At 35.9% G+C, this 27,435-nt stretch overlaps 2 protein-coding genes across 2 annotated transcripts; both read right to left on the bottom strand.

The window, feature by feature from the left end:
- On the bottom strand, positions 1-21,892 carry LOC117107414 (citron Rho-interacting kinase-like). The gene is made up of 33 exons (XM_033249094.1): positions 21,767-21,892; positions 20,103-20,310; positions 19,563-19,738; positions 19,108-19,352; positions 18,106-18,199; positions 17,018-17,221; positions 16,476-16,629; positions 16,087-16,264; positions 15,530-15,782; positions 15,203-15,330; positions 14,826-14,988; positions 14,565-14,618; positions 13,839-14,363; positions 13,269-13,372; positions 12,983-13,136; positions 12,350-12,547; positions 11,995-12,237; positions 11,642-11,835; positions 10,851-10,986; positions 9,511-9,615; positions 9,275-9,415; positions 8,831-9,092; positions 7,802-8,080; positions 6,897-7,074; positions 6,680-6,762; positions 5,625-5,977; positions 5,240-5,381; positions 3,955-4,184; positions 2,955-3,063; positions 2,520-2,654; positions 1,917-2,079; positions 1,475-1,690; positions 1-889 (listed from the first exon to the last, which is right to left on the bottom strand). The coding sequence occupies exons 2-33, from the start codon at positions 20,290-20,292 to the stop codon at positions 733-735; spliced, it is 5,946 nt and encodes a 1,981-aa protein (XP_033104985.1). The 5' UTR covers positions 20,293-20,310; positions 21,767-21,892; the 3' UTR covers positions 1-732.
- A 3,118-nt stretch (positions 21,893-25,010) lies between these two features.
- Positions 25,011-27,315, bottom strand: LOC117107362. Its single transcript, XM_033249019.1, has 3 exons — positions 27,169-27,315; positions 26,699-26,851; positions 25,011-26,181 (listed from the first exon to the last, which is right to left on the bottom strand). The coding sequence occupies exons 1-3, from the start codon at positions 27,313-27,315 to the stop codon at positions 25,714-25,716; spliced, it is 768 nt and encodes a 255-aa protein (XP_033104910.1). The 3' UTR covers positions 25,011-25,713.
- Positions 27,316-27,435: the final 120 nt, after the last annotated feature.

The raw sequence follows: 27,435 nt of genomic DNA, 5'->3' as shown, positions 1-27,435 counted from the left end.
CATTTTTTATTTGTCATTACATTAAAAAAGTAGTATTCTATAATTAGTATAGTACAGAAATATTAAAAATGTAAAGTTGCAAACTACAATTGCTATATTGTATATACTGTACATAACTGTGGCCTTTTTCTTGGCCTCCCTTTCTTGGTAGTGTCCAATAAGAAAAAATCTAGTTAATTATGTGTTTTGTTTATTTTAAACATGCTATTAATGTTTTTTTTTATATATATATTAGTAATTTTGTATTATGGTTACTAAGTACTGTAATTAATTCCTCCCTACCCTCCTTGAATGACTTGGCAAATGAGGTAAAGTGACATGCACTATTTGAAGCCCTGTCCATACCATAAATTTTTATGACATCATCATGCCCATATTTGGCCAAGTCACAAGGAATTTTATAGTGTGGACAGCACCTAAGACCTATACCTGAATGGAATTTTGAGCTCTGCCATGCTCTGTCCTTGGATATTGCTGCTAAGGTCCCACGAAATGACAACGCAAACATGTGCATTTGCGGGACTAGTGCATATTCCTGCCCTGTTCTGATTCGTCAGTTAGGTTTGATTGAAACTTTGAAAAGGTTAACAATTATTGTATGATCAGTAGTAAGAAATAAGCCCACATTGATTTTTTTTTTACCTTATCAATATCTTTTATCATTATCATGCTAATTTAAAAGTTATCCATATTTCGTATCATGTCAAATGTCATCATAGATTAAATCAATTCTCAAGGGTCACTCATATCTGATGCAAGGGAAGTGGTTGGGGAAAATCTTGGTGATCTTCGCAGGCCTAGTAGGCTAGCAAGGCTGGAACCTGATGTCCTGTTTTGCTTTGAGGGTGGTTGGTTAATGGTGTCCTCAGATAAGATTCTCTTCATTGATCTGAAAGTAAAATAAAGATTCAATAAATTTAATACTAATGCACATTCATTCAACATTTATTCATGCACTTATTAATTATTATTATTATCTATGTGTAAAAGGCACATAGGGGAAATGTGCAATATAACATTATCATTATTACTGTATTACTTATATATTTATTATTCATTTATTACAAAATACAACCAAGAGTAGGAGATGAGTACAATGGCAAAGTGAGCACGTTTCCTTCTCTGAGTACACAGACCCTTGTTGTCCGCTGTCAGACTAAAATTAATTTGCCAATCAACTAAATTTATTGAGATTGCAGTTCCTAATATTGTGGTAAAAATTAAATTAAAAACATTATAAAATATTTTTCTATCCTAAATTAAATGTCTTCACTTAAACCCCATATACAAAAGCAGATCAAAGGCCCGAGGCAGCCTCAAGTTTGGGCCCCCATCCCCATATTGGACCCCTGTAGGCAAATATATACAGTCACCACTGCAAAACCACCCATGACAATGATAGATGATAGATTATTTTTTTTTTTTGTTGGGGGAGCATGTAAGTGGGAGTGGGGTAGGAGAAAACCACACTTACCCTTTTGTAGCCAATGACTTTCTCTTTGTTTTTGAAACAGGAGTTACAAACTTGCTGTCCTGTTCACGTCTTTCCCTGGCATTCTGTAAGTTGCCTTGTAGACACACAAGTTCAATCCTCTGATCTTTAGTGGTCGCCAAATAGATAGCGCCCTTTGACATGGCAGGTCCAACGTAGCGAGGTGTTGGCAGCATGAGGAAGGTGGGCTCACCAGGACTGAAATCAAAGTGATACTTGTAATCTCTAAGTATTGATTATTTTTAATTCAAATTGACTGGAGCAAAATAATTTTTATTGTTGTTATTAATCTTACTAAAGCCCTATCCAGACTATCAAATTCTACATGACAAAACATGTGACATGCCTATATATGGCCATCATGACATCACATCATGACCATATATGGGCCTAAGATTGTTATTAATAAAATTGAATTGCTCACCTGGATGTTTGATCATGTGACTTAATCTCTACCACCTCTACAGAATTGAAATGTGTGACAAATAAGTACGGCTCATTATACGTGAATGACAAGGGGAGACGAGACCATTTCATATCATCAGGTCGTGACCTACGCCCTTTATCATTGACATACATGCCAAATTCTGTGGATGAAAACAAAAAGCAAAAATGATAAATCAGCCTAACCATATTTAATTCTCCTAACAAATCTACAGGTTGATTTAAATAACAGACAACTCTTTTAAAAAAAGTATGAAGATCGAATTAAGCTTAACAAAATCGCAACAGAGAAAATGTGTTGGTTAATCCCATGTTTTTTTTATTACTATTAGGTACAACGTATTCCAGTAACGCAATTATGTTAGTAATGCAATTTTAAAATAAAGTTTGAATATGTAACAACTCTAGAGCTAAAAAGGATTTTTTTTACACAACATAATTACTGTAAAAAAACAAAAAACTAGATACCGTTTAAAATTACGATAACATAAAACTTGTTTTCCAATGGTGGGGATAAAGTAGGCCTGACTTATTTCAGGTGTATATGTATTGTTTTAAATTACCATTGAAACAAAGATCTTACCATGGAAACAGAGAAGGAACTCTTCAACCTTACTATCCTCTGGCGAAACTTTCACCGCTGCGATGGGAAAACTGCTGTCATGACTGGCCCCATATATAGCATAAGCAAGCGATGTGTCTGTTGAATCCAAAAATTCTGAAACCCAACATTATGCTAATGAAAATCTTGTATATTTTTTGATGATGAGCATTGATTGGTTAGTTTTCAAGACTATCCATGAGTAAATAAATGGAGGGCCTTTTTTGAAATGAGAAAATTATTATTTTTGGTAAATTATTGATTGTTTTAGACATCAATTTGCTTACAATAGGCTGTACCATGAACCAAATATTCAAGGCAACGTTACACTATCCTCTAATTGGATAAGAATTATTATAAATTCATGAATATTCATTAAGCAATGTTTTAAATGAAAAGTGTAATAATTTGACATACCATCAACTCTGTATTCATTCAACTCAATCTGATAAAATCTGTCGGTTCCAACGAGAATACTTCGTTTGGTGAACATAACACAACTACAAGGCTCGGCAGTTTTAATTTCCTGTAATCATTTAGAATTAGATAAAAAAAATCAGCAGTGATATTGGTAGTCTTATAAGTGCGATACTTAAAGGATAGATACAAAATGCTTCACTATACAGAAGGTAAGGTCCTTCGCATTTAAAAGGCTAAAGAACAACGAGGATGATTATGTAATGTGTACTGATTTTATACTCTTGAACAGATGATTATAGACGGATCCAAGAAGAATGGCGCCCTCTGTTGTCGACACCATCTACACCTAGGCCTACTCCTAAAATGTCAATGCAATGTTGTTATAAACACAGTACCATTGAGAAATTCGGCTTTTTATTTTGCAGCTGAATAATGCCGTCAGTCTTCAAACTAAAAATTTATCAAAGTTATGTATATTTCATGTATTTAGACATCTTCCTACTTCGGAAATGCCACCCCAGTAATGGTGTCGAAAAAGAGGGCGACGTTCAAAAAAGTTCTCGTGGATTTGTCTTAATTTTTACTATAGAAAACCTGGCAATACTTTAAAAACAGACAATGTATTGAGTTTAGGAAGCGGTTGGTGACTCTAGATTTGAGTTACTTTGCAAGCCTGCACCCCTTGGGCCTAATATAATTATAAGTATAGTATGATTAATGGAAGCATGCACCATAGCAGTAAGGTGCCTCTTATCATTACAGATTGCTCCAGCCCGACAGGGAATCCAAACACAAAGGCTTCCAGTCAGGGTCAAGAGGTAAAACCTCTGGTCGAGAAAGTTTTTATGTTTGAGAATGGTAAATTTTAGACGATAATATGCAAGGCTGGATCAGCAAATTAATTGAGGTACATTCTGGTCTGACTGGAATCATGGCAATCTAACCCTGATCTTCAATTAGCGCCATTACTGCCTCCAATTGAATGTTTGTGACTAACCTTCCTGATACAAAACTTTGAAGTTCCCTTATTGTATTTCAGTATGATGATCTTCTGCGGGGTGGCTGCACAGATATAAACACCATTGGCCAGCATCCCAAGGGAGAATATATGGCAGGAGATAATGCCACTGATCTGCTTCAAAGGCACTGTGGTCTCTGATACACTTGCTTCCTCTGCTGCCCTCATTAGATTCGCTAGTTCAGCTATGCATAAGTTCCGCTCTTTGCCTGAAATGAAATAAAATGACAATTTTATTTGGTTGCCTAAATTATGCAATACCGTCTATTAAATCTTGAGTCATGCCAGTGGTGTATCCATGAAATGTGCATGCACGCCACACCCGACCCCTAAAAAAACTTGTGTCTCTCACGTGTCTAGCACCATTAAAAAATTTCAAAGAAAAAAATCAGGCTCAAGTAGTTAAAATCAACTCATATCACCTTATTTTTCGAGCTAGCATCCCCTAGTTCAATCATTGAGCACCCTACTTACACTAAATAATCATCAACCCCCAACCCCCCACCCCCATCACATTTCAAGACTTCTAGATAGGCCACTGTTGACTATTATGTACTGACATTGTTTATGGGACTCAACTGTTAAAACTAACATAATCTTAACCCAAGTATACTGCACTGTAAAAACAAATGGTAAACACATAATAATAATGATAATAGTGTAGCTTTATATAGCGCACATATCCTTCTAATGTAAGATGCTCAGGGCGCTTAATATGTGGACTAGGAACTCGATCAATGATTAAAGTCTATAGTTAAAATATCTAATATATTTTTTAAAGTGGCATTGCAAACGTCATAAGTATTTTAGCATCCTTGGTAAAAATTTTTTTTTAAATGACCCAAATTTTCCAAAATTATGGGCCATTTGGCTTTGGCCATACAAATGATTTTGCTTAAGCACTATCCAGCCTATCAAACTGTATTTGACAAAAACATGTGACATGACTAAATATGGTCATGATGACATCACATCATGACCTATATAGGCACATCATGAGGCATGTAACTGTTTTATCAAAGAAAATTTGATAGTGTGGACAGACACTTACTAGGGAGTTTTCGATTTGCACAACCATGCGACGCTGAAACGGATTCACTCATGCGTGACCATCCTACGTTCTCTGCACAACATAGATTTGGCTGAATTGCATCCTAGAGTCAACGCGAATGCGCAGATGATTTTATGTGACGTCATTACTTTCTACGTCTCACCGTCGTCGTGCAAGCAAATTCTCTCTATTATCACTTAAGTACATACTTACCACAGATGAACAATGCAATCCCTAGTTCTTGAATCTGTTCCATCTGGTAGATACTATTCACTCCTACTATCTGTGACAGCGATTCAGTTTGGTTGGATAGAGACAAACTGAACAAACCATCTTCAGACCCAAGAAGTAAAAACTAAAAGGAACATGAATGGTGACCTTATTTAAGATATCAATATTACTAGTTGTAATGAAATTTGATAATACTAATTATAGTTTATACTAATAATAATAATAATAATACAAATTATAGTAATTTAATTGTGATATTATTAACAGTAAAAACAATAAGAAATAATATTTTAATAGTAATAATAATAACAGTAATATCAATGAAAAGAAATACTAATTATAATAATAGTAAAAATAATATGCATACTTTGTTCTGAAGCAACAGTGTACTGTTGAAATCCACAGAGTTCTCCCCTTCCAAACTAAGCATGGTGTTACCGATCAGCTTAGCATACTCCCTCTCTTGTTTGCTGTTCTTTCGCTGGTCCACCAACTTCTCCAGCACAGCCATCCACTGTTGTTTGTCCTCAAAGCCCATGGTCATCAGATAAATACTCTTGCCAGGCCAGCAGGATGTGTGAGGGCGCCAGTCAATGCGCATGACGTACGGCAAGTCTGTGGCAGCAGTGTTTGGGAGGTCTGAGGCAGAGACGCCTGGTAAAACGGTTACTTCCCCATCTGTAGGGCAGAGGTCGTGCTCCTGCATAGCTTTCTCTGAAACTGAGGATAATAAACACAATTTTGATTCTAGCAGTAGTCCATATGTTTTTGTCCACTAAATTTACTACAATTACTAGCTCAGTAAGACACTTTATTTATGTTTGTTATTCTTTAGAGTATAAATGGGTATCAGCATATCCCGAGGCGGTAAAAGGTTTTAAACACTGGCTATGTTCTCACACGGCAGCTAACAGGATCCGGATTCTGCTAACCGTTAGCTGCCGTGCATCCATGCGAGAAAATCCCGATCTGGATACCAACAATAAGATGATCGAAATCACTGGCCAATAAGAAACTGGAAATTGTAAACGCGTACGTGTGATTGGTTGATGATAGAAATGCCCACAACTTGCCGTTAGCATATCCTGATACTGCTAACAGTTAGCGCTAACTGATCGGGCATTCTCACACAGGTGCTAACGGTGAGAACCAGGCTTGTATAAATGTCAGTGGCGGATCCAGGAATTCGAAAAATAGAGGGGGCCCGGAGAGACTTTCACACATGGGGAGTGTATACCACCTCAGCCCAACCATGCTTGGAGCTGGGGTATGAACAATTTTTTATTATGGCACATCTAGATGGCTGGAAATGTCACCCTCAGACCTAAATATGATTATAATTTTCCTTTTTTTCCCTCCATTTCAGTTATAATTTCGGATGTGGATGGAAATGTAAAATCATTTGAGAATCTTGCATCTTACTTGCAGAAGTTTCTTTGCTGTAAATGCGAAGCTTGTTTTCTTGCAAACAAACCCACCTCTTGTCCCAACCTTGTTTTCCAGCTCTACAGAAGGAATCAGAGATAAATTGATTAATACCTCATTCAACATTTCAAAATCAAACAAAGAACAACCAACTCAAATTACACATTAAATATTATGTTTTGCAACTATTGTCACATGTTCCATCTTGGCTTACCTTGGTATTTTCATCCATGCCTGTAGGTGCACCGATCCATCAGATTTTGAAGCATTTATCATTGGTGTAGCAGACTTTGTACTCATAGCATCCCCAAAGTGCTTGAGATATTGAGTAGGGAGTCCACAGGTATGTGGAAGCGAGGGCACACATCGTGAATGACAAACAAGCTGGCACTCTAGAAATGGATAAGAAATTATAATGTTTGAGATAACAAGGCAAACTGTAAAATTTCTAACAATAACTCTAGGTTACTATACTTTGATGTGGGTTAATATTTACTACTTTAATTTTAAAGTAGTGGGTTACTATTACTAATGTAGGTACATGAAAATAGTACACCCCCACGCACCCCCAGCTCTTTGCATCAGCAATTCATAAAAATAAATAACTACAGTATGAGTAAAAACACATTGATTTAAATTTATTAAACACACGTCAGCCCCTCATCCTTTTTAATTCATACCTCCCCCATCCACTACCTCTTTAATTTTGTTATTTTCAAAATACAGTGGGTAACATTAAATATAAAATAAAATAGGCTCTTCCTTCTTTTTTAGAAAACCAATACAGACGGTTTCTTATTTTTAGATGATTACCATATAAACTATATGTTTGTTATTATCTTCAACAAACTATTTCTGCCATAGCATCAGCTACATCATCTTCACTGATACTAAGAAATGGATCAGGAAACTCATGAACACAGACTCGTGGTTCCTGGTCATTTTGTCACATGTTGCCCAAGGAAAGTCCACAAAATATTGGTAGATGAACTATCAAAAGTTATTGAAATCACTACAAATTTCCAATTCTTGTTTTTGCTGATTTACATATTTTTTACTGCACAAATCTGTAAGACTGATCATCAGCCAATTTAATGAAACACAATATAATGTACCTACCCTCACATTTTGATGCTTGTCTACCAAAGAAGACCGTATCCAGACACACTGCACATTTTGTGGCCCGAGTGTTTAGGCCTATGACAAAGCGATGTGGTATGTTGTGTTTCATTCTCTCCTTGGGCTGTTTGGAGCTCTGGCCTGCTTTTTGTTTCTGCTGTCTAGCTGGTGTCTGTAAGGCTGCTGGGCTTGGCTGACTGCTTGGTGACAACACTATTGCTTTGGATAGTATTGACTGGGTTTTTGGAGTTGTGGCAAAACATCCAATATTTTCAGATTCTGAAAGTACATTATTTATTTATGTATCTTTGTATTAATTTCACATTCAACAGTAAGTACACCAGTCACTTACAGGATGGAATAATGGTGCTTTATACACTATGTTTCTTTTATGAGGCTTAGGGAGGGGAGCTGTTTTATGGTCCTGAGATAATCCCTGTGATATAGTGATAGTGACATAGCTTGAACCCTGAACCCTGGGATTGGAAAGCAGGCATTTTATTCTCAACCACTCACCTAAAGCTCCACTTAAATTGGGTATGTAAATCCAGAGATTCATCAACTTTACTGGAGTTGAGCTTTTCAATTATTATCATTAGATATTTTCATAGGGTTCCAAATTGGGAGAAGCCATGTTTAGCTTCGTTTCCATACAATCGCTACACGCTGTCGCCGACAGCTTCCGGTGACGCCAATTGGTCAGTCAAATCGGGAAGCATTCCCAATTGAGTCGGGGACAGCTACGCAGTAAAATGATTGCACTGGCAACACTGTAGCGATTTTAAATAAATCAGGCCTAAGAAAGATCTGATTTATAAGCTTTAATAACACATCTTATCACAATTAATTACTGTGAGTGCTGATTCCAACTGCAAGCTGACTTAAAAGAGACAATAAATAACACAGTTCTAAACACATAAAAACATTCTAAACTTGCCGAAGATGAGTTAGTTTGCAGGAGATTTAACATTACAAGTAATTGCCTGTTGCTGTAATTAGGAAAACATAAACTGATATTCAATTTCTTACTATTTTCTTTTGGATGACTAGCGCTGTTTTGCCGTGTACGGACATGTTGTCTTCCTGTCTTTCCCTGGCCTGTGGTACTGGTTTTCTGGGCTTCCAGTGCCCTCTGCAAATCCTTGTATTGCTTATCATGGTCCTTCTGCTTACCAAAGAGTTTTCTCTTTTTCTTTGTTGGGTTCTGTACTTTGGTTTGCAGGAAGTCGATCAGTTTTGTCTGCTGTGACAAAGTTTCTTTTAACTTAATTTTCTCATGGTTGTACTGATACTGCAGAAGGAAAGTAATTAAATTTATTAGCTAAATAATTAATTAGGATAATGATGATGATGGTGGTAATTTAATTCAAGACAATTATTTAATTTTATATACTGTAGTAACCACCATCACCCAAGATAATTTTGGAAATGAATTAAAATTTGTTTCTTGCATAAGTGTTTGATTAATTTTACCTGAGTACTCTCATACTCATTCTCAATGTCCATTTTCTCATTCTTGATTTGTTCACCGGTATCAATGGCAGCCTCTAGGCTTTGAGTTAGCTTGAAGTTTGTATTTTTTATTGCTGTTAATTGTTTAACCATCTCATCAATCTAGAATGAAAACAACTTCATTAATTCTGTTTCATGTTCTTTAAATCTTAGACTGAAGGTACTTTATTTTTTTGTGTTTATATGTACAGTATTACCTCATCTTGTAATTCTGAGCACTTTCGTTGTTCCTCGAGATACATTCTTTCAGCCGACGTTAAGTTCACTTCCGTTAAAGCAGTCTTCTTCTCTAAGTCATGTAACTAAAAATAAGAAAAATATTTAAACAAACAATAATTTATTTACTTCCTTCACATCCAACAGCAAGTACACTCGCCACTTACAGAATGCAAAACCAAGTCTCTTTATGAGGCTTAGGAGGTGGATTTGTTTTTGGTAGTGAGAAAAATTACTGCTGTGGCAGGGACTGAGCCCAGGACCCTGGGATTAGAAGCCACTCCATTCAACTCCACCTAATAGCTCTCTACTATCTCTTTATCTCTACTATATCTCTATCTACTACTCTACCTACAATCTATCTACTTTCTATCTATCTACTATCTACTGCTATCTAGTATACTAGCTGGATTGCTCATTGGCTGATTTTAGTGAGGCCACCGATGTCATGTTGGAGGGCCTAAGTATCATTTTAGCATTAATAAATAATAATAAATAATTTATTTATTTATTATTAATAATAAATTTGAATTTAACGTAATGATTATTCGATCTATCTACTTGATTGACTTTTTATGCAGTTTAAGAAAGTGCAAGCAAAGTTATTTTCGTTGTTAGGGATCGACGCCACTATAACAACCGTGACTTCGATTGTGCTTTTGAAAACTGCTTAAACAGACGTGTCTAGTGGTTGATGGTTTGAAAAAAAAATTCCTAAGTTAAATTTAAATTTATTATTGAAAAGTATTGCAAGAATCGTTATTTTTAACTATAATTTAAACAGATGCCAAAAGAAACTTTTCTAAACTGGTACGTCACTTAGGCCCTCCAACATGGCGTCGGAGGCCTCATTTTTTTCTGTACCAGGATTGGCCGATGACCAATTCAGCTATTATAGTAGAGATCAGTGCAAAATTATTCCAATAAAGTCCTATAAAATTTGCACTATAAGATCCTTTAGAATTTGTCATAATAAAGACTACAGGATTTGTATTATACAATCCTATGACTTCTACACTATAATATAGGGTTTGTGCTATCAAATCCTATTTGACTTTTTCTACAACATTCTATATTATTATTATTCTATTATTTATACTATAAGATTTGTACTATAGCATCCTATACGAATTATCCTGTAAGATCCACATTACCAAATATAAAACTTCATATCAGAATACAGTAGAGCCCCTATAAGGGACATCTCCGGGACCAAAAAGTGCTCTAATATTAAAAGATATTTTCTACTTGTTTAGTAGCCAAAAAATTGTCCCTTTTAATTGGGGTTCTACTGTATACAGAAATGATGAAAATGACTTACATCCTTGGTTAATGTGTCTTTGGTTTCTTTATATCGGTTAATTTGTTGTTGATGTATCTCCTCCTGCGCCTTACTTGCTAGTTTCACCTGCTCCATGTTCTCCTCCAAAATCTTGCACTCAGATTCAAGGGTACACCTTAAAAAGGATATTAAGAAAGAATGACATTTAACCAATATACACTTTTATACTTCAGACCAGTAATTTACATTGGGTCACAGACTATCACCATTCTCTATTTAAGCCAAATAGAAGTCTTTTTTTATTATCCTGATAGTCAGAGCAATGTAACTGAAACGTTGATACAATCAACCAGTGGTTTCACTACAAAAACTATACAGTATTCTTTTACCTCAAAAACTATACAGTATTCTTAATTTTCCCTGTATTGTACAGTATATTCTCAATGTGTTTAAAAATATTTTAATGTTTCCATGAATTTGATTAATTGCTTGTACAGATATTAATATTGTAAATTTTATTGTACTGTGCCCTGTTTTATGTTCCACGGCCTGCAGGCACCGCTTGTGGTGTTATTGCGCCCTGTCGCTGACCCAGCCCCTGGGCCGTTTGTGCCAATGAAATAAATGAAATGAAATACATGGTGTATCAAAAGTTTAATTATTTTGCTATTGATACTCACCATGCAAACCTTCAAGAAATATTTTATTTTCAACCCACTTACACAAAAAGCCTCACTACATGCAAATACACAACATAAGTTCAAACCCCAGAGTTTATGGTTGAGTGCACACAGAAAAACTGCTGCACCAATTGCTAGTATGTTACCAACCTGACATTCCTCTCTTCCTCCAAAGTCTGTGTCATTTCCTGAAGCTTAGTCCTCATCTGCTGGATGCTGGAATCTAAATTGGATTTCTCTCCTCTGAGGTTTTCTTCCTTGTTTTCCAGTTTCTCATTCAACTTCTCAAGGTCAGTGACCTGTTCTTCTAGCATAGTACAAGATGTCTTCAGCATTGAGATTGTCTGGAAAGAAAATCATTAATTTGCTTGATTTTCATTTTTGATAGCGACCATTACAATTTACAAATATTATTATAAACACTTCGATAAATGCAGTATATGTATTATTTGTACTCTCTATACATCAATGTTAAATAGACAATATCAAAATCTATGACTCACTAATTCTTGATTAGCACACTGTTGTTTCTTTTCAAACAATTCATTGTTCACGCTCTCCATCTCCTGCACAAGAGAATTCTTTGATTCTGTGACCTCGTCCACCTGCATCTTAAGGACCTCATTCTGTGCTGAGAGTTCTGCACATTGCTCTGTCACATTCTGGATGTTCTCTTCCATGTCTGTGATAACACTGCAACTGTCTCGAAGACGATTAAATTGCTCCTCAATTTCATCTCGCTCATTCTAAATTAAGAATAGTTTATCAAATTTATTAAGCATTACTTAAAATAATACAATGACAATATGTTATGATAGAGCATGTGAGCCTAAATTACAACCTAAGTAACCTCCTGACCTCTACACTGCTGATCTTTTCTTGAGCTTCCTTGACGCTGTCATCAAGCTGCTGGTGCAGACGTTGCAGTCGTTCCTTGAGTCGACCTTCACTGTCTTGAAGGTGTGTGATGGTACTGGTTGCCTCCATGCTGGTGTTCTGTGATTCCCGTAGTTGTTCCTTCAGGCTCTGGACCTCAGCTTGATATTCACATGTTTTCTAGAGTTAAAGGAAAGAGAACAAGCTTACCCACTATTAACATACAATTATTAAGTAGGTTTATTTACTGCTGTGTCTGTTTGTCTGTTTGTCTTTAACCTAAGAAAGAGATGATGAACTTTAGTGAAGAAACGATCAAGGGACAAGGACAAGATCACAGAAATTCAATTTTTTACTATCGAGCATAAATGAAAATAATGGAATCGCCCACCAGCCTGCATATTCTTTGGTATTCAGACACAGGGCGGAGGTAGGCACTCTATGGAGTGACTTCTTTAATTATTATTATTATTATTATTATTATTATTATTATAATAATATAGTAAAATAATTTATATTTACTTCTTTAATTATTATTATTATTATTATTATTATTATAATATAGTATAATAGTTTATATTGACTTCTTATTAAATACAAGGTTGAACTACATGCCTTTTTAAATTTTTCCTGAAGTTCAGTGACCTGTTTGGCTTGCATGCTTCCTTCAGCATCTTTTGTTTTCAGCGTTGCTTCCAGCATACCAACTTGTGTCTCCAAATACAGCTTTTCTTGTCGCAAATCTGCAAGTTTCTCAGCCTCAACTCGTCTAATCAACAAAAGTTAAGAAACATATACTGTAAAGGTGTAAAATATATTATAAAAAAATTAACTGATATTTAAGGATGCCAAGATGATGATGATACTGTTGGTAACGATGATGACGATTTTGACTTAATACCTGGTTTCCTTGATCTCATTTGCGAAACGTTCACTGCGAGTCGTTAACGTCTCCGAAATTTGTTGCTCCAACATCTTGACCTTGTTCCTCTCTAATTGAACCTCCTGTGGAATAAGAAAAACAAGAAATTTTTAATTCAAATGTTTTACAATCCCTGCAGTCCTCTTTTCTATTCATGAGGAGTTCCCTAGAAATGGATCATACTGTAACTTAACAATATATACTCTCTGTATAGATTTTATAAATTGTTTGCAAATCCTGCATGAATCGTAAGAATATCACAGTAATAGCAATAATGAAAAGATAGTAGCACACGCTGATTAGCACAGAAACTTGATGTGACAGAAAGTTAATTTTTGAGGGATATTCTAGTTCAAGAACAATGGCAAAATCAATTTTCAGGTAAGTATTAAAAAATACAAGCTATTGTTGATTCTGAACTTTATTCAATGAACAAATAAAGTTTGAGCTATAGAATCAACAATAGCTTGTATCACCTTATTCACAGTTTGTTTCAAACTGTCTTACTTTGCATATTTTTAAATAGCATGGGCTCATCACAACACTTACCTTCTCTTTCATGGCAATGTCAGAAACATACTCCTCTAATCTTTGCTGGTTTTTGTTTATAACATCCTGGAGAGCAGTTTGCTCTGTTCGAGCAGACTCCAGCTTCAGTTTCAATTCTGTCACACGACCTTCAGTAGCTGTTTCTTTACGGGCGTTGTCTCTCTCTGACTTCTGAAGCTTCTGCAAAGTCTCCTCATATTTGTCTTCGATCTCTAGCAGTTTACTGGTGAGGTTTTGGATCACGCTATGCTTAGACTCAACAGATTCCTTCAGCATAACCTCTCTTTCTTGGACAACATGTAACCGGTTCTCCAGACTTTTTTGGATGTCCTTTCGTTCCTGAAGACGTTGCTGCACCATCTGGCAACAGTCGGACTTGGCAATCTTAGAGTTCATCTGCTTCTCCATTTGGTCTTTGGAGTTCCGCAAGTTCTGCAGCAGGTTTGTGGTCTCTGCATTAGCATCATTTGCTTTGCTTAATTTGTCTTTCAAGTCTGTAATCTGTTGCTTGCTTTCTTCAGATATCTGTTTGAAAAACTTAACATTTTATATGTGTAAAATCTGCATAAATTTTCTTGTCCGTGTTTGCTCTTATTCTGCTCTCTTCTTTTGTATATATATTTTTACTTATTTGCAGTTTGCCAGAAGAATAAATTTAAATTAATCATACAAATGAAAGTAGAAAAATATAGGTTTGATTATCTTACGTGTAATTAAAATTCTTACCTTTTCTAATTTTCTTTGTAATTTCTGAACTTCCCCTCGTGAGCTTTCCTTGCTCTGAAAAAAAAATTATATATACTAAAATAATTACATTCAAATTTATATCTGATAGTGCGATTTTCCAGCTAACTAAAGGAACCTTAGCCCCAGGCATAAAGGGACTGAAATGGTATGGACCCTCCATCTATAAAAGCCCTTCCTTAGTCCTCTATTGAACTTCCATACTTCTACTACTGTTTTAGATATGCATTCAGCTAAACTTACCTTGGCTAATTTGCCTTGAAGGTCTATCACCAGAGATTTGCTCTCCTCTAGCTCTTTCTGCCGTGTTTTCATTTCAGTTTCAAGATTCTCTGCTCGTTGAGAGGCCACATAACGATCCAATTCCAGCTGCGTGAATGCTAGTTTATATTCGTTCAACTCTGACCTGTAACCATACAAAATTTGAAAACCAAATGGATTAATATTTCATTCAATTATCATTATGAAAGTTAAATGGTGGGTGAAAACTCTCTGTTAATCAATTCATCAGTCAAACAATCAATCAGTCAATCAATCAATCAGTAAATCAGTCAGTCAATCAATCAGGCTTTAAAGAGTATTTTGATCTTTAAGGTAAATATTGAGTAAAAAGTTTGTACCCTGTAGTATCATTCCTAATACTCTCAGCCTTCTTGTTCATCTCACTTATTTGTGCTACAAGTTGAACTGCCTTCCCATCAAGTAACTCATGCTCTTTTCTTTCAGTTTCTAAAATTCTCTTCAAATTCTAAAATGAAAAAAAAAAAATCATTACCACACAGGGCAAAGAAAATCTCTAATGATCAGTTTCTTGAATTTGGATGTATCTCTCATATAGATTAATACAGTATATGGGGACACCTTCAGGACCACAATAGGGGTATCCACTTCAAATAGGCATATCCAGGTGTGTACAAAACAAATTTTTTATCTTTTGAGACACTTACAGCAATCTCAGTAAGTGACATGGCCTTTTCCTTCTCAAGCAAATCTTTCTCTTTCTGAAGTCTTTTTAAATTGTCTGTCTTGTCGCTGATTGTGGTGTTGAGGTCGTTGAACTGACGGCTCATTGGGGCATGTTCAAGCTCCATCTGATGGTACTTCTCTTTGAGTTCGTTCAGCTCTTTGGTTTTTGCGGCAAGCTGCCTCTCGGTGGACGTTTTAGCAGCAGGTGATGCTACATCTAGAGCTAGAAGTGGTCTGCATAAAAGATATAAAAATTTGGATAAAAATAGGAATGTTAATGACACTAATGATGATAAGAATGATAGGAGTGATGATAATGATGGTGATGGTGATGACAATGAGTTTGGTAACAAAGATGATGAAGATAAAAAGATAATGATTTACAAAAACCACATAAAAAATGATGATGATGATGATGATGATGATAATGACAATGATGAATATTATGATACCAATAATGACAAGACGGTGATAAATTTAATAGTAATAATAATTTTGGAAATGATAAAAAGCAACTATTGATAATAAAACAACTCACTTTGTAATGTTTGATAGCTGCTTTGTAAAGGTAAACCCAACAAAAGGCAAGTTCCTGCCACTGAAATCCTTCTTTTTCATGAAACTGTTAACATCAATGGTTGGTGGCGCTGCATCAAACTCATCAAAATTTGATGTATCATCAACACTGTTCACAGTTGGAACGAACGGAGGAACACCTGACAATATAAAAAAAATGGTTAACACTTTTTTCTCAACTAAAACCAACAATGCTCACTAAGCATCATGGGAGTTTGCACAGCATTACTCCATCCTGTAACTGGCAAGTTTACTTGAAGTGAGATGAGAAAGAAATAATAAAAAAGAAATAAATCAATCAATTTTTTCAAAATTCTGATATCCACAATGCAATAGAGGGTGGTGTCTTACTTTTTCTGAGTGTAGCCCAGTTAACCCCACTGAAGAAAACGTGGCAACCCAAGCCCTCGTAACCAAGTCGTTTTTCTCTTTTACAGCACAATCCCTTGATCAAGTCAATGGCGTTCTTTGTGACTATGGATCTGATTGGAAAGCGTAGCGTTTTCTACGAATGAAAAACAATATAGAAGAAATTATCTACTGTAAACCAAATGGATAAGATTTCGTTCAATAATCATTATGAAATTCATCAACAATAAATATACAAATAAAATACAAAATATTTGTCAGTCATCATTAGTCAGTCATCATTAGTCAATCAATCAATCAATCAATCAGTAAATCAATTAGCCAATTATTCAATCAGTCAATCATTCAGTCAATCAATCAATCAATTAATCAATCATTAAAACAATTAGTGAGGCTTTAAAAAGTATTTTGTTTTGTAAGGTAAATATTGAGTAAAACGTTTTTAACCCGTATAACATCTCGTATGCGACAGAGTTATATTGGGAAAAAAATAGGATGGGAACAAAATAAACAAAAGGACTTACTGCATGGTTCATTATATTACTGTAAGTCTCCATTACTGTGTCGCCCGCAAATGGAGTCTTCCCGTATAACATCTCGTAGGCGACAATACCGACAGACCACCAATCGCACTCCACACCATAGTTACCCCCCTCCGTCTTGTTCATGGACACAAGAACTTCAGGCGAGACATAATCAGGGGTCCCGACTGGCATCTTTGAGTTCACCTGAAGAATAAAAAATGTTAAATTTTCATGCTGCATTTTTGGCCGTTAACAGAGTGGTCCATGGCACCCGGCTTTTGGAAAAACCTGGGTTATAAATCCTGCTGGTTTGTTGAATAGCGATGGGTTCTTAAATTATTTATTGCCACTGAAGCCCATGAGATGAAGTGAGTGATTGTAATATGTTTCTTGTTTTCATTCCAATGGCTATATGTTGCTGGCCATGACATCTCTTGTTAACTCCCAATTCACATTCTTAAAACGAAGTTTATGGAGCTGCTAACAGCTCCCTCTGGACCATTTGACAGCTCACTTTCAACTATCAGACAGCTCACTATGGACCATTTCTGCTAACGGGGACTTTTACCTCATGTACAATTTTAGATGAAATCAAACATGTTGGTGAGCCTAGATTTTTGCTATTTCATATTCTTTATTATTATTAGTCCTGGTTTTCACTTGGAGCAGTGCTTTCATCTTGGCAGTGCATGATAGTGAACTGAGGACTTATTCCAAATTGAAGGCTGAGAACAGCAGGCACATGGGACCAACAGAGGTGGTTTTTTTAATGCACTATGCATATCGCTGTTTTTGTATCAATTATATATTCTAGGCAGCTGTAAAACCAGCATGACAGGCCCACTGTGGTTCCTTTGAACTTGCTGCGACTTAAAGCCATTCAACATGGCTGGATATCTGTTGTTGATTTGCATGGTTTACATAAAAATTTATTAATAATATCTGGCATCTGTACAGCAGTGAAAGCTCACTTCAAAAGAAGATCAAAAACAGCAGATACAAGTGCTTATATAATTTTCACTGCAAGATCCTAATGTCCTAATCATAGAGAATGAATATTTAGATTAATTATGGTTGATTAAGCCTACCGTTTTAGCTGATGATAATTTTGCTGCTGATCCAAAGTCTGCTAGCTTGATGTGACCGGTCCTGTCAATCAAGATGTTGTCTGGCTTTATGTCCCTGAAACAGAATAATTTACCAAAATGCATTATCACAAAAAAACTTTAGTAAATAGTAAACCTGAAAAAATCATCTTGCATTGAAGAAAAAATAGAACACAAAAACATTTCCCTCCTCCACCACCTTTCAATAAAATTCTGGATCTGCAAGTTGTTAATCTTCAATCTATGTATGGTAACCTATTAGTAGATTGCAATGGGTATTGAGTATTGGTTATTTTAAAAGATCATATTAGTTATCAACTTATGATGATAAATGGGTGCCTTTCATGTTTCCAAATATTAAATTACATATCCTAGCATGTGTATACTGTGCAAAGTGGTGATGACATCACATCATGACCATATTTATAGGCACATCATGACTATATATGGGCATACAACAGTTTTTTGATACGGTAGTGTGGACAGCTTTATATTATATAAGTTACTAGTTGTCTACACATGTACATATCCTAGCATGTGTATACTTTGCAAAGTGGTGATGACATCACATCATGACCATATATAGACACATCATTACTATATATAGGCACATCATGACTATATATGGCAAAACAACAGTTTGTTGATAGTGTGGACAGAGTTTATATACTGTAAGTTACGAGCTGTCTACCTGTGTAATGTGTATACTGTGCAAAGTGGTGATGACATCACATCATGACCATATATAGGCACATCTTGACTATATATCGGCATACAATAGTTTTTTGATACGGTAGTGTGGACAGCTTTATAATATATAAGTTACTAGCTGTCTACCCGTGTACATATCCTAGAATGTGTATACTGTGCAAAGTGGTGATGACATCACATCATGACCATATATATAGGCACATCATGACTATATATGGGCACATCATGACTATATATGGCAAAACAAGTTTATATAAGTTACTAGCTGTCTACCTGTGTACATATCCTAGCATGTGTAGACTGTGCAAAGCAGCCACCAGCTCCGCAAGGTAGAATCTAGCCATGTTCTCTTCAAGGATATCATCATAACGGCTGAGCAGGGATAACAGATCTCCACCCGGAAGGAACTCCATCACTAAGTACAAGTTGACCTCATCTTGGAAGGCGTATTGTAATGATGTGATCCATGTGTTGTCTGCCCTCGCCATGATGTCTCGCTCTTCCTCAAAAAAAGCAACCTGAAAAAAAGAATACAAAAATTATTGATTTTAGTTTGTTTTGATTTCTTTCGTAAAGACCTGAAATAGGAAAACTACAAGCTCTTATCTTATTACATGATGATAAATTAAATCTAATATGCAATGTCAAAACAATACAATGCTTTCAACACAATTGAAAATAGATCTAGTATTTAACCATTCATGGCCTAGTTGTTAGTCTATACTTACATTTTCTTTAGCCAAAGTATCCGACTTCCGTAGCACCTTCATAGCATAGACATCACCATTGGACTTTTCGCGTACGACCTTTACCTCACCGAAGTGTCCTCGTCCAATCACATCTTTTATTTCAAAATCTGAAATGCTAAGTCTTAAACGGCGTAACTCACGAATCGTCGCTTTATCTGAGGATGCAAATTCAACAACCAGTTTTGAGTAATACTTCAATAAATAAAAAATATATCAATTAAAAAATTAATTATTTACAGAATCGGCTGTTTCTCCAAAAATGAACACCATCTCATAAGGTCACTGTGCAATATATCAACAGATCCATCACTTTGGAATTTTCATTCAGATCGCATTAAAGATGTACAGTCAGTGACCATTTACAACATATTTGTTTTGTTAAGCATTCCAAGATTAAATTTATTTTTTTTTTTAACATGGTTGGAATTTCGTTTTCTTTTCGATTCTATTTAATGCACAGCGCTTTGGTTTCATCACATTAGTTGCATTATAAATCCAGGATATTACTGTTATACTTACGCTTTTGGACAAACAATGAAATGTGCTTGTCTCTGGTTAAATTTTCCTGATTACATTCATCATAGAGTACGAGCAATGCATCTAGGAGTCCTTCCTTGGCTAGGAGTGACTGTAGGCCATTGTCCTTGGTCTTGTTCTGTATCAGCTGATTCAGCTTGGTCAGTCTACTGACCACTGGCTCTGTTGCCATTATTTACGTTTTTGCTTTCTGTTGACATTTGCAAAACAAAAAATATCCTTGTGATAATAATCTTACTTTCATGGTCTTTGTAATGTAGATTAAGCAAATTAATTAAACCATCATTTTGAGGTTTTATTGAGAAAACATTTCTCGCTCTACGTTGTTAAATGGGCGATAACCTGCAGGCCATGATTGCCATCATTATAAAAGAAAATTTGATTTTAATTTGCAATATTGATTAATATTATTAATAATAATATAATATTATTATTAGGTAGAGAAAAAGAATAAAATATAGTGTGTAGGCTAGGCCTATAATAAAATATATTTCTTTCTTCAATAAACAATTGAACAACATAAAATTCAAATAAAAGAGATAAATCGAGGCTTTAAGTGAACTCGGCCCTTAACCGACTCGGACCATACCGACTCTGCCCTTCACCAACTCGGCCCTTAACCGAATCGGCCCATAACCAACTCGGCTATTGTCAACTTGGCGCTTAACCGACTCGGCCCATAACTGACTCGGCCCATACACCAACTCAGCCTTTGTTATCTCGGCCCTTAGCCAACTCGGCACTTGTCAACTCGGCCCATACACCAATTTGGTCCTGAACTGACTTTGCTCTTGAACCTATGGCCATTTCTAGTTGCATAACACTATAGATAGATTACTGTATATAATTTGTGGAAAGAAGAGACACGCCCTTTTTATCGTTGGTTGTGTTAACATTTATAATTACAATATGTATTTTAATCATGTTTTAATAAAATGGAGATTTATGAAATAAGTATAATCAATAGTTGTCATACGTTTGTTTTATGTTACGTCCTACTTACCATAGGCATAAAAGTTCTGATCATGTTTCTAATTCTAAGTAAATTCATACTAAATGATATGAGGAATGAAAATAAAGGAAATATATAGTATTTTCATACTTTTCCTCATATAGTACTACAGTGTTTCGTCACGATACCACGTGATACTAGTTAGGGCCTACAATATGGAGTAACTTTAAGCACTGTACGACTAGGCAAGGCCCTATCTCATGTCTAGTCTACCTAGCCAGGCCTATCACTCCCGGCCTCCTAATTAAGGCCTAGGCCTATCTATATTTGCCATCAAGCAATGGAAACTCAGAACTGTCTACTGCAGGTTAAGCATAGGCTCTAAATATTAAATTTAAATATTATCTTGGCCCCTAGCCTAGCTTCTCTACAGTACAGAGACTGGTCTCCCACTCTATATCTAGGTCTAGCTAGGCCTACGTTAAGTAGCTAGCTAGAGTAGTAGTAGGCCCCTTCCTAGCTAGTAGGCCAGTCCTAACTGGTACATTCAGTTGGCCTAGCCTAGTAATGTATCTAGGCCCTATCTATGCCCTAATCAAAGCTAACACTAAAGCTATCTATACATTATTTTGTATACAAATGATGACGGTAACGAAGTTAATAAGCAGAAGAATAATTAAATGCTGCAATTTACATATCACCAATTCGGTACACTTGTAAAAGACCATATCAATAGCTCATGTCATGAACAATTGACAATATTCAAAATAATCCGCCAGAACCCGTGAAGTGTTGATAACATTTCCGCAGGACAATAGAGGGCGGAAGACCAGTAATCCGGTCTGACAGCGGCCAGTAAGCACTGATTTTTATTAATTTACTGTACACCATTAAAAACATTTTTTTAAATGGTGTACAATGGTGTATCTGAAATATCGTATGTCAAAAATTTAATTTTTTATGAGAAGCAAAACTGTTAATAAAAGGCAGAGAACAATGAAATTCAGTAAGTTTCACTGTTCCCTGATGATTTAAATCTATTTGTTTGTATTTTAACACAAAACTAAATTTTGTAAAAAAAAAATAAATAAATAATACAGTATATGCCTAATATTATACGGTATGATACAGTACCCGGTACACGCGCGAAATCTTGTTTTATCGCTACCTTGTACATCATCTTGGATTTAGAACTACAGCATTTAACTCTTAAAATTAAAATACTGTGTGGCTATATAGAATGCTTAATTCAGTCAACAACCGTATACCCAACTCTCTTGAATACCAGTAGGCCAGTACAGTATTGATTTTTTCAGCAAGCCAACAATCGAATTCGTGGGACTCTGGTTGGTATGATTTGAGCTGTGGAGTGGATTCACACTTTTTTCTTATGTCATTTCAAAATGAGAATGTTTCTCCTTGACAGATGAGAGCTCGCTGGACAACTTACATCTAGCAATGAATCGGCCGGGAATAACTAATATGCGCCTAGTCATACTTCTTTATTTTTTCTTTACCCGACAATTTGCACCTTTAAGCACGTTCTGATCTGAGTTTATAAGAAATCCTGCATTGATCCTGTTATGTCAATCGGCAGATGGCCAACAAGCTTACCACCACACCACCACTAATCCTCTGTTTGTGTAAATACCCACAGCATTCTAAATAGGGGGCATCTCACAGGATCTGGACAATTATCTATTCTGCACCAGAACCATTCGTTTATCTTCAAGATGTCTTAGGCCTATATAATATATTTTTATATTCGAAAAGCGCCCCTTAAATTTTCCTTGTTCACATAAGCGCCCCTTCAATTTCCACTCTGTTTTCATAAATTACCCTTTTGAATAAGCGCCCCTCAAAAAGTGCAAACAATATTTTAAGTGCCCGGGCGCTTTCACACGAGTGCGGTATTTATAACTTACGATGGTACACAGAGAGGGTGTTTGTTTTTTCGTGCCTTGCTTTGCCGGATATTTTCGGTTTTAAGAATCATGTTTAAATTGTTAATTAGAAAAACGAACAGCTTTAAAAAAAATTCTCTGTAATTTTTAATTTGAAAACAAAAATGGGGTTCTGTAAAAAATAAAAATGTTTTAATGTAGCATTCACAGTTGAATAGAGGATTTTTTTAAAGTTTTAAATAGTAGGCCTAAGAAAAGTTAAATATCTTTCATTTAAAAATCAATCAGTGGATGGTGTTTGGTGGTAGCGAAGCAGGGAATTGTTAATCTAATCTCCCTGATTCAAAGGGTAGTAAAAAAACCCAAAAAAAAAACCCGTTTTGTATCATTCGCGAATAATTGTGAACGGCTCAAGTGACGTCACTATACCCTAACAGACAGGCAAACAGACCACTGGAACGTAATACGGAAGGGAAAATCCCGCCCCTCGGGCCATGGTGTAGGAAATACGTAGCAGCAACAGGCCCGTAAATTCCTAATTATTCTACGTTTTCATAATAATATTGTATTTGTTTTACGAAAGCTTTAGCACATTATGTTCAATCCAGAAATGATGTAAATAATATGAGATACACAATAAGCAAGTGTTTCATTTAGTAAGGTGATTGAATCACATGACCTATCCGGTCTCAAAATTATCCCCATCATACAATAATTTCAATTGAAAGAAATGCTTCCAGAACTTAATTAAAATTTAATTTTAGTTAAATAAGTTACCATAATACTCAAATCACCTTTTATTTACTTATGTTTCTGAAATATCGTATGTCAAACTTTCAGTGGCGTAGCCAGAATATTTCTGTAGGGGGCGGGGGAAGTGTGGGTCCGTGATATTATATGGTGGGGGGAACAAGTGTTCAGATCAAAGCGAGGAACGAAATCCTGGGGGGCCAGCGATCGCGAAGGGCCCCCGGTCGGGGTCCTGGAAAAATTGTACAATATGGCTGTATAATGGCTATCTTACGTGACCTCAGCCTGTTTGCTCTCGAATAATAATGTATAATCAAGTGAAATTTATAGAATTAAACAATCAAAATGAACATCATATTATTTTATAGCAGTTTATTCATTATACAGAACATTTTAAACCATGATGAAATTATTGTATTTTGTATCTTAATAACGAATTATTTAAATTTTAGAAATATGAATGTCCGGGAACGGGATTGTACTTTAGCCATTGTTTGGCAACAAGAAAAGTGTGTAGAGATACTTGAGTTTGTATAAATGCCTGTGATTGCCAATATGTATAGGCCTACTGTGCAGTAAAATAAAACTCCACAATATAAATTAATCATGTAGAAATGTCAATGAACCTCATTACCCCATTCAGGGGCGGGGAGAGGCCAAAATGTGGGGTACACTGGCCCCCCCTCTTCCCAACCCCCCTGGCTACACCACTAAAAACTTTTGAAACTCCTCGGGGGTGTTAATCAGGGATATAACCCCTCCCCACCACGGCCCACCACTTCTTAATGCTAAATATTCTTTTAGGAATACAGCAAGTGGTGGCGCGGGGGCAGGAGCTTAAGTACACCTCATCCCATCGGACCAAAGCAAGAGAAAGCATTTTTGTTATATCTAAACAATTTTTAGCGGAATAAGTTCTAAAGCAGCTTAGAATAACCAAAATTCTCAGTTTTTTTAGGCAAGAGAGGGGGCTATAAAATAATAAGCACCTGAACCTCCACTTAACTGCTTCACACCTGGACCCAACCAGAAATTCTCAGACCTCCGTTGGATAAATTCTGCCGCCGCCACTAAATACAATGACTGTTTTTGCATTTGTTTGGGTTAGTAATAAGGTGCACGCCACCTCCTTGCTTCGTAAAGGAAGATTCAAGTGTTAATTTGGACATCCACGAGTATTATTTATAAACAGCGATCACATTACAATACTGTAACATACTGTATTTTTTTATTTTTTGATAGGATTATAAAGTGAAGAAAACAAGTATATCAGTGTCCTGTGTAAAACTCTTGCAAAAATTTGGAATTTTATTAAAACATCACATAAATAGTTAAAAAGTTGATGATACAGGGTATTGATCAAATTTAGCAACTGAACAATCATAATTTGTTAACCGATAAAACAAATATCAACTATAACCTTCAAGCTCATAGCGAGTTCAAGTGGCCCAAAGCCACAACAAAGCAATCCTGTGACTCCATTTTAAATCATGGGAGTATTTGCCAAGTAGTGAAGTCTTCCTATTCGATTTACCACCCTCCACCCCATCGTTCCTGATGATGACATAATTAATGTCGAAATATTGAATCCCAACATGATGGCGTGTATTTCAATACTTGGAGTATGTATTATACTTTCTTAGTTATTATACAGTACTTGCGTTTATACCCTACTACAGAGGTACCAGCATCAGTGACTAAAACAAGGAAACTGACTTTATAATACATTCACATTCTACAGTCATTTACTGGAACCGACAAACTGCCAAAGTTGTGAATAAAAATATTACAGCTTCTCTGTACATATCACTGTAAAGTATTATAGCTTCTCTGTACTAAAGTATACAATACTGGCACATTCTAATGCTGATTACTCAGTTTAACATTTAGTGACAGTACACTAGTTTTGGGATGGCAAGCCTCAAATATACTTGATAAATGTCTCTCTTTGAATTGATATCCAAGATTTTTGTAGTAAAAAAAATCTTTAGAATAGTTGAATAACCTGCACTGCTGTGATTTGTGTCTCACCATGCACTGACAGCTTACTTGATTGTTCTAAAGTGGTCGTTTTGGGAAGTTTTCTAGGAAGAGGATCAACTTGAGATTCTTCCGGTTTCCTCTTCTTCAGTGATGACCTTCCACTTGACTTACTGTCAACTGCACAGGCACTTGATAAAATTTTTTGAGCAGTCTGGAGATGTTCCTTGGCCTTGGCTAACTTCTCTTCACAAGGAACTTTATACAGATTATTTTTGATTTTAGTAAGTAGATTGCAAATTTTTCTAATCTCAGCTTTCCTACCAACAGGCAAATCTTTTATAGTTTGGGTATCAGAAAAAATGGAATTTTTCATTCCTTCCAAAGATTTCTTAATAGTTGGTGGTGTTGGCCCACTTGTTGTCATGTCTGTGAAAAACCTTGTTTCATTGGGCATTTGAAGAATTGCAGCATCCTGAAAAAAAACATATATATACTGTATTTCTGATTTGTTTGTGCCTTCTGTGATTTTTGGATAGCTTGGTGTTAAGGTGCTTGTCCCGTTGGGTGGGCATTTTGGCTCTTTTCCCCCATATATTCGTGTGCAGTAGGTGCCTGGCTTTAATCTATGTAGAGCATCTTGTGTGTACGCTTCTCTTGTAATACGATTGCCAATTAAAAAAGAGATTAAGTTCGCTGCATAGCATATTGATTGCTTTGAGCCTAAAAGTTGAATGATTTTTTAAATTAGTTTACTGTTTGACAACAAATTTAGTTTCCAGGCGGGTATATTAAAGAAATGATGAAAATACTCATATAAACATTATTTGCTTTGTGTACAGTAAAAGATTCAATTTCATTTATTACTTTAAAAGCCTCTCAAAGGATCGTCATTAAAACAATCAACTGCGTGCTCGTCATAGTGGTGCGTTCTTCAAGAATCGCGTCGGCCAACGACCATCGGCCGCTTAAGATATGCTGGACATACTTACTGCACCAGTTTCATGTCCTTTGTGATCCTCAACGCGGGGAAACTGTACATAACACCTATATTCGTGTGGGATATCCTCTATCTTAGCTTCAATAATTTGATCCCGAAGGCGTCTTGATACTGTCCGACGGTTATACTTACTGTTCTGGTTTATCTTGGAATAGAAAAAAATGTTGACAATTATAATGGTAATGTAGGATTCCCAATGGTTAACTTCAATAAAATCTAGATTGGAATAAGTGAACTAAATTCCTGCAATAGCTCAGTCAATTCAAAAGCTGTTGTTTTACATCACAATAATTATTTCGTTGCTAGGCAAATATAACTAGCCTAGCCAGCCATATGATCATGAATGACTCCCTGAAATAGGACCAGGCCTACCTAGGCATAGGCAGAAAATTATAATATCCGGACCCTGCCTGGCCCGGCTGGCAGGCACTTTCCCTGGTCTCTAGCTAGCCTATAGGCTACTTTACCTTCCTTTTCAGTGACGCTGCGCATTACAAAATGACAAGTGGATTCCTCAAATTTTTTGATGTGGTGTTTGGCTGCTTTAAAACTATCAAACCACAAAAAATGATCATTATTATCAACTTTGTGCACCGTATAAGTACCCATCTTTGATTAAAATACCTTAAAAGACAGTCCTGTATATTTTTCCATTCTTGACAGCGCCACCAACGACAGAAAATGAGTATGGGACGCCAATCAAATTTGGTATGGCGCGCACTGAGGGCA

The sequence above is a fragment of the Anneissia japonica genome, unplaced genomic scaffold, assembly GCF_011630105.1.
Source record: "Anneissia japonica isolate Jap-2015-1 unplaced genomic scaffold, ASM1163010v1 scaffold9668_len1562885_cov226, whole genome shotgun sequence".
Classification (NCBI taxonomy): Eukaryota; Metazoa; Echinodermata; class Crinoidea; order Comatulida; family Comatulidae; genus Anneissia; species Anneissia japonica.
The sequence above is the reverse complement of the archived record's forward strand: the minus strand, read 5'-3'. Positions and strand labels throughout refer to the sequence as shown.

Coding starts and splice junctions, on each gene's coding strand:
- LOC117107362 (XM_033249019.1), bottom strand. CDS start 27,315: ATGGGTACTTATACGGTGCACAAAGTTGATAATAATGATCATTTTTTG. Junction 26,852..27,168: donor TCACTGAAAAGGAAGGTAAA/GTAGCCTATAGG, acceptor TTCTATTCCAAG/ATAAACCAGAACAGTAAGTA. Junction 26,182..26,698: donor AAGGACATGAAACTGGTGCA/GTAAGTATGTCC, acceptor GTTTTTTTTCAG/GATGCTGCAATTCTTCAAAT.
- LOC117107414 (XM_033249094.1), bottom strand. CDS start 20,292: ATGGCAACAGAGCCAGTGGTCAGTAGACTGACCAAGCTGAATCAGCTG. Junction 17,222..18,105: donor AATTATCATCAGCTAAAACG/GTAGGCTTAATC, acceptor TTTATTCTTCAG/GTGAACTCAAAGATGCCAGT. Junction 6,763..6,896: donor GCATGGATGAAAATACCAAG/GTAAGCCAAGAT, acceptor TTCCTTCTGTAG/AGCTGGAAAACAAGGTTGGG.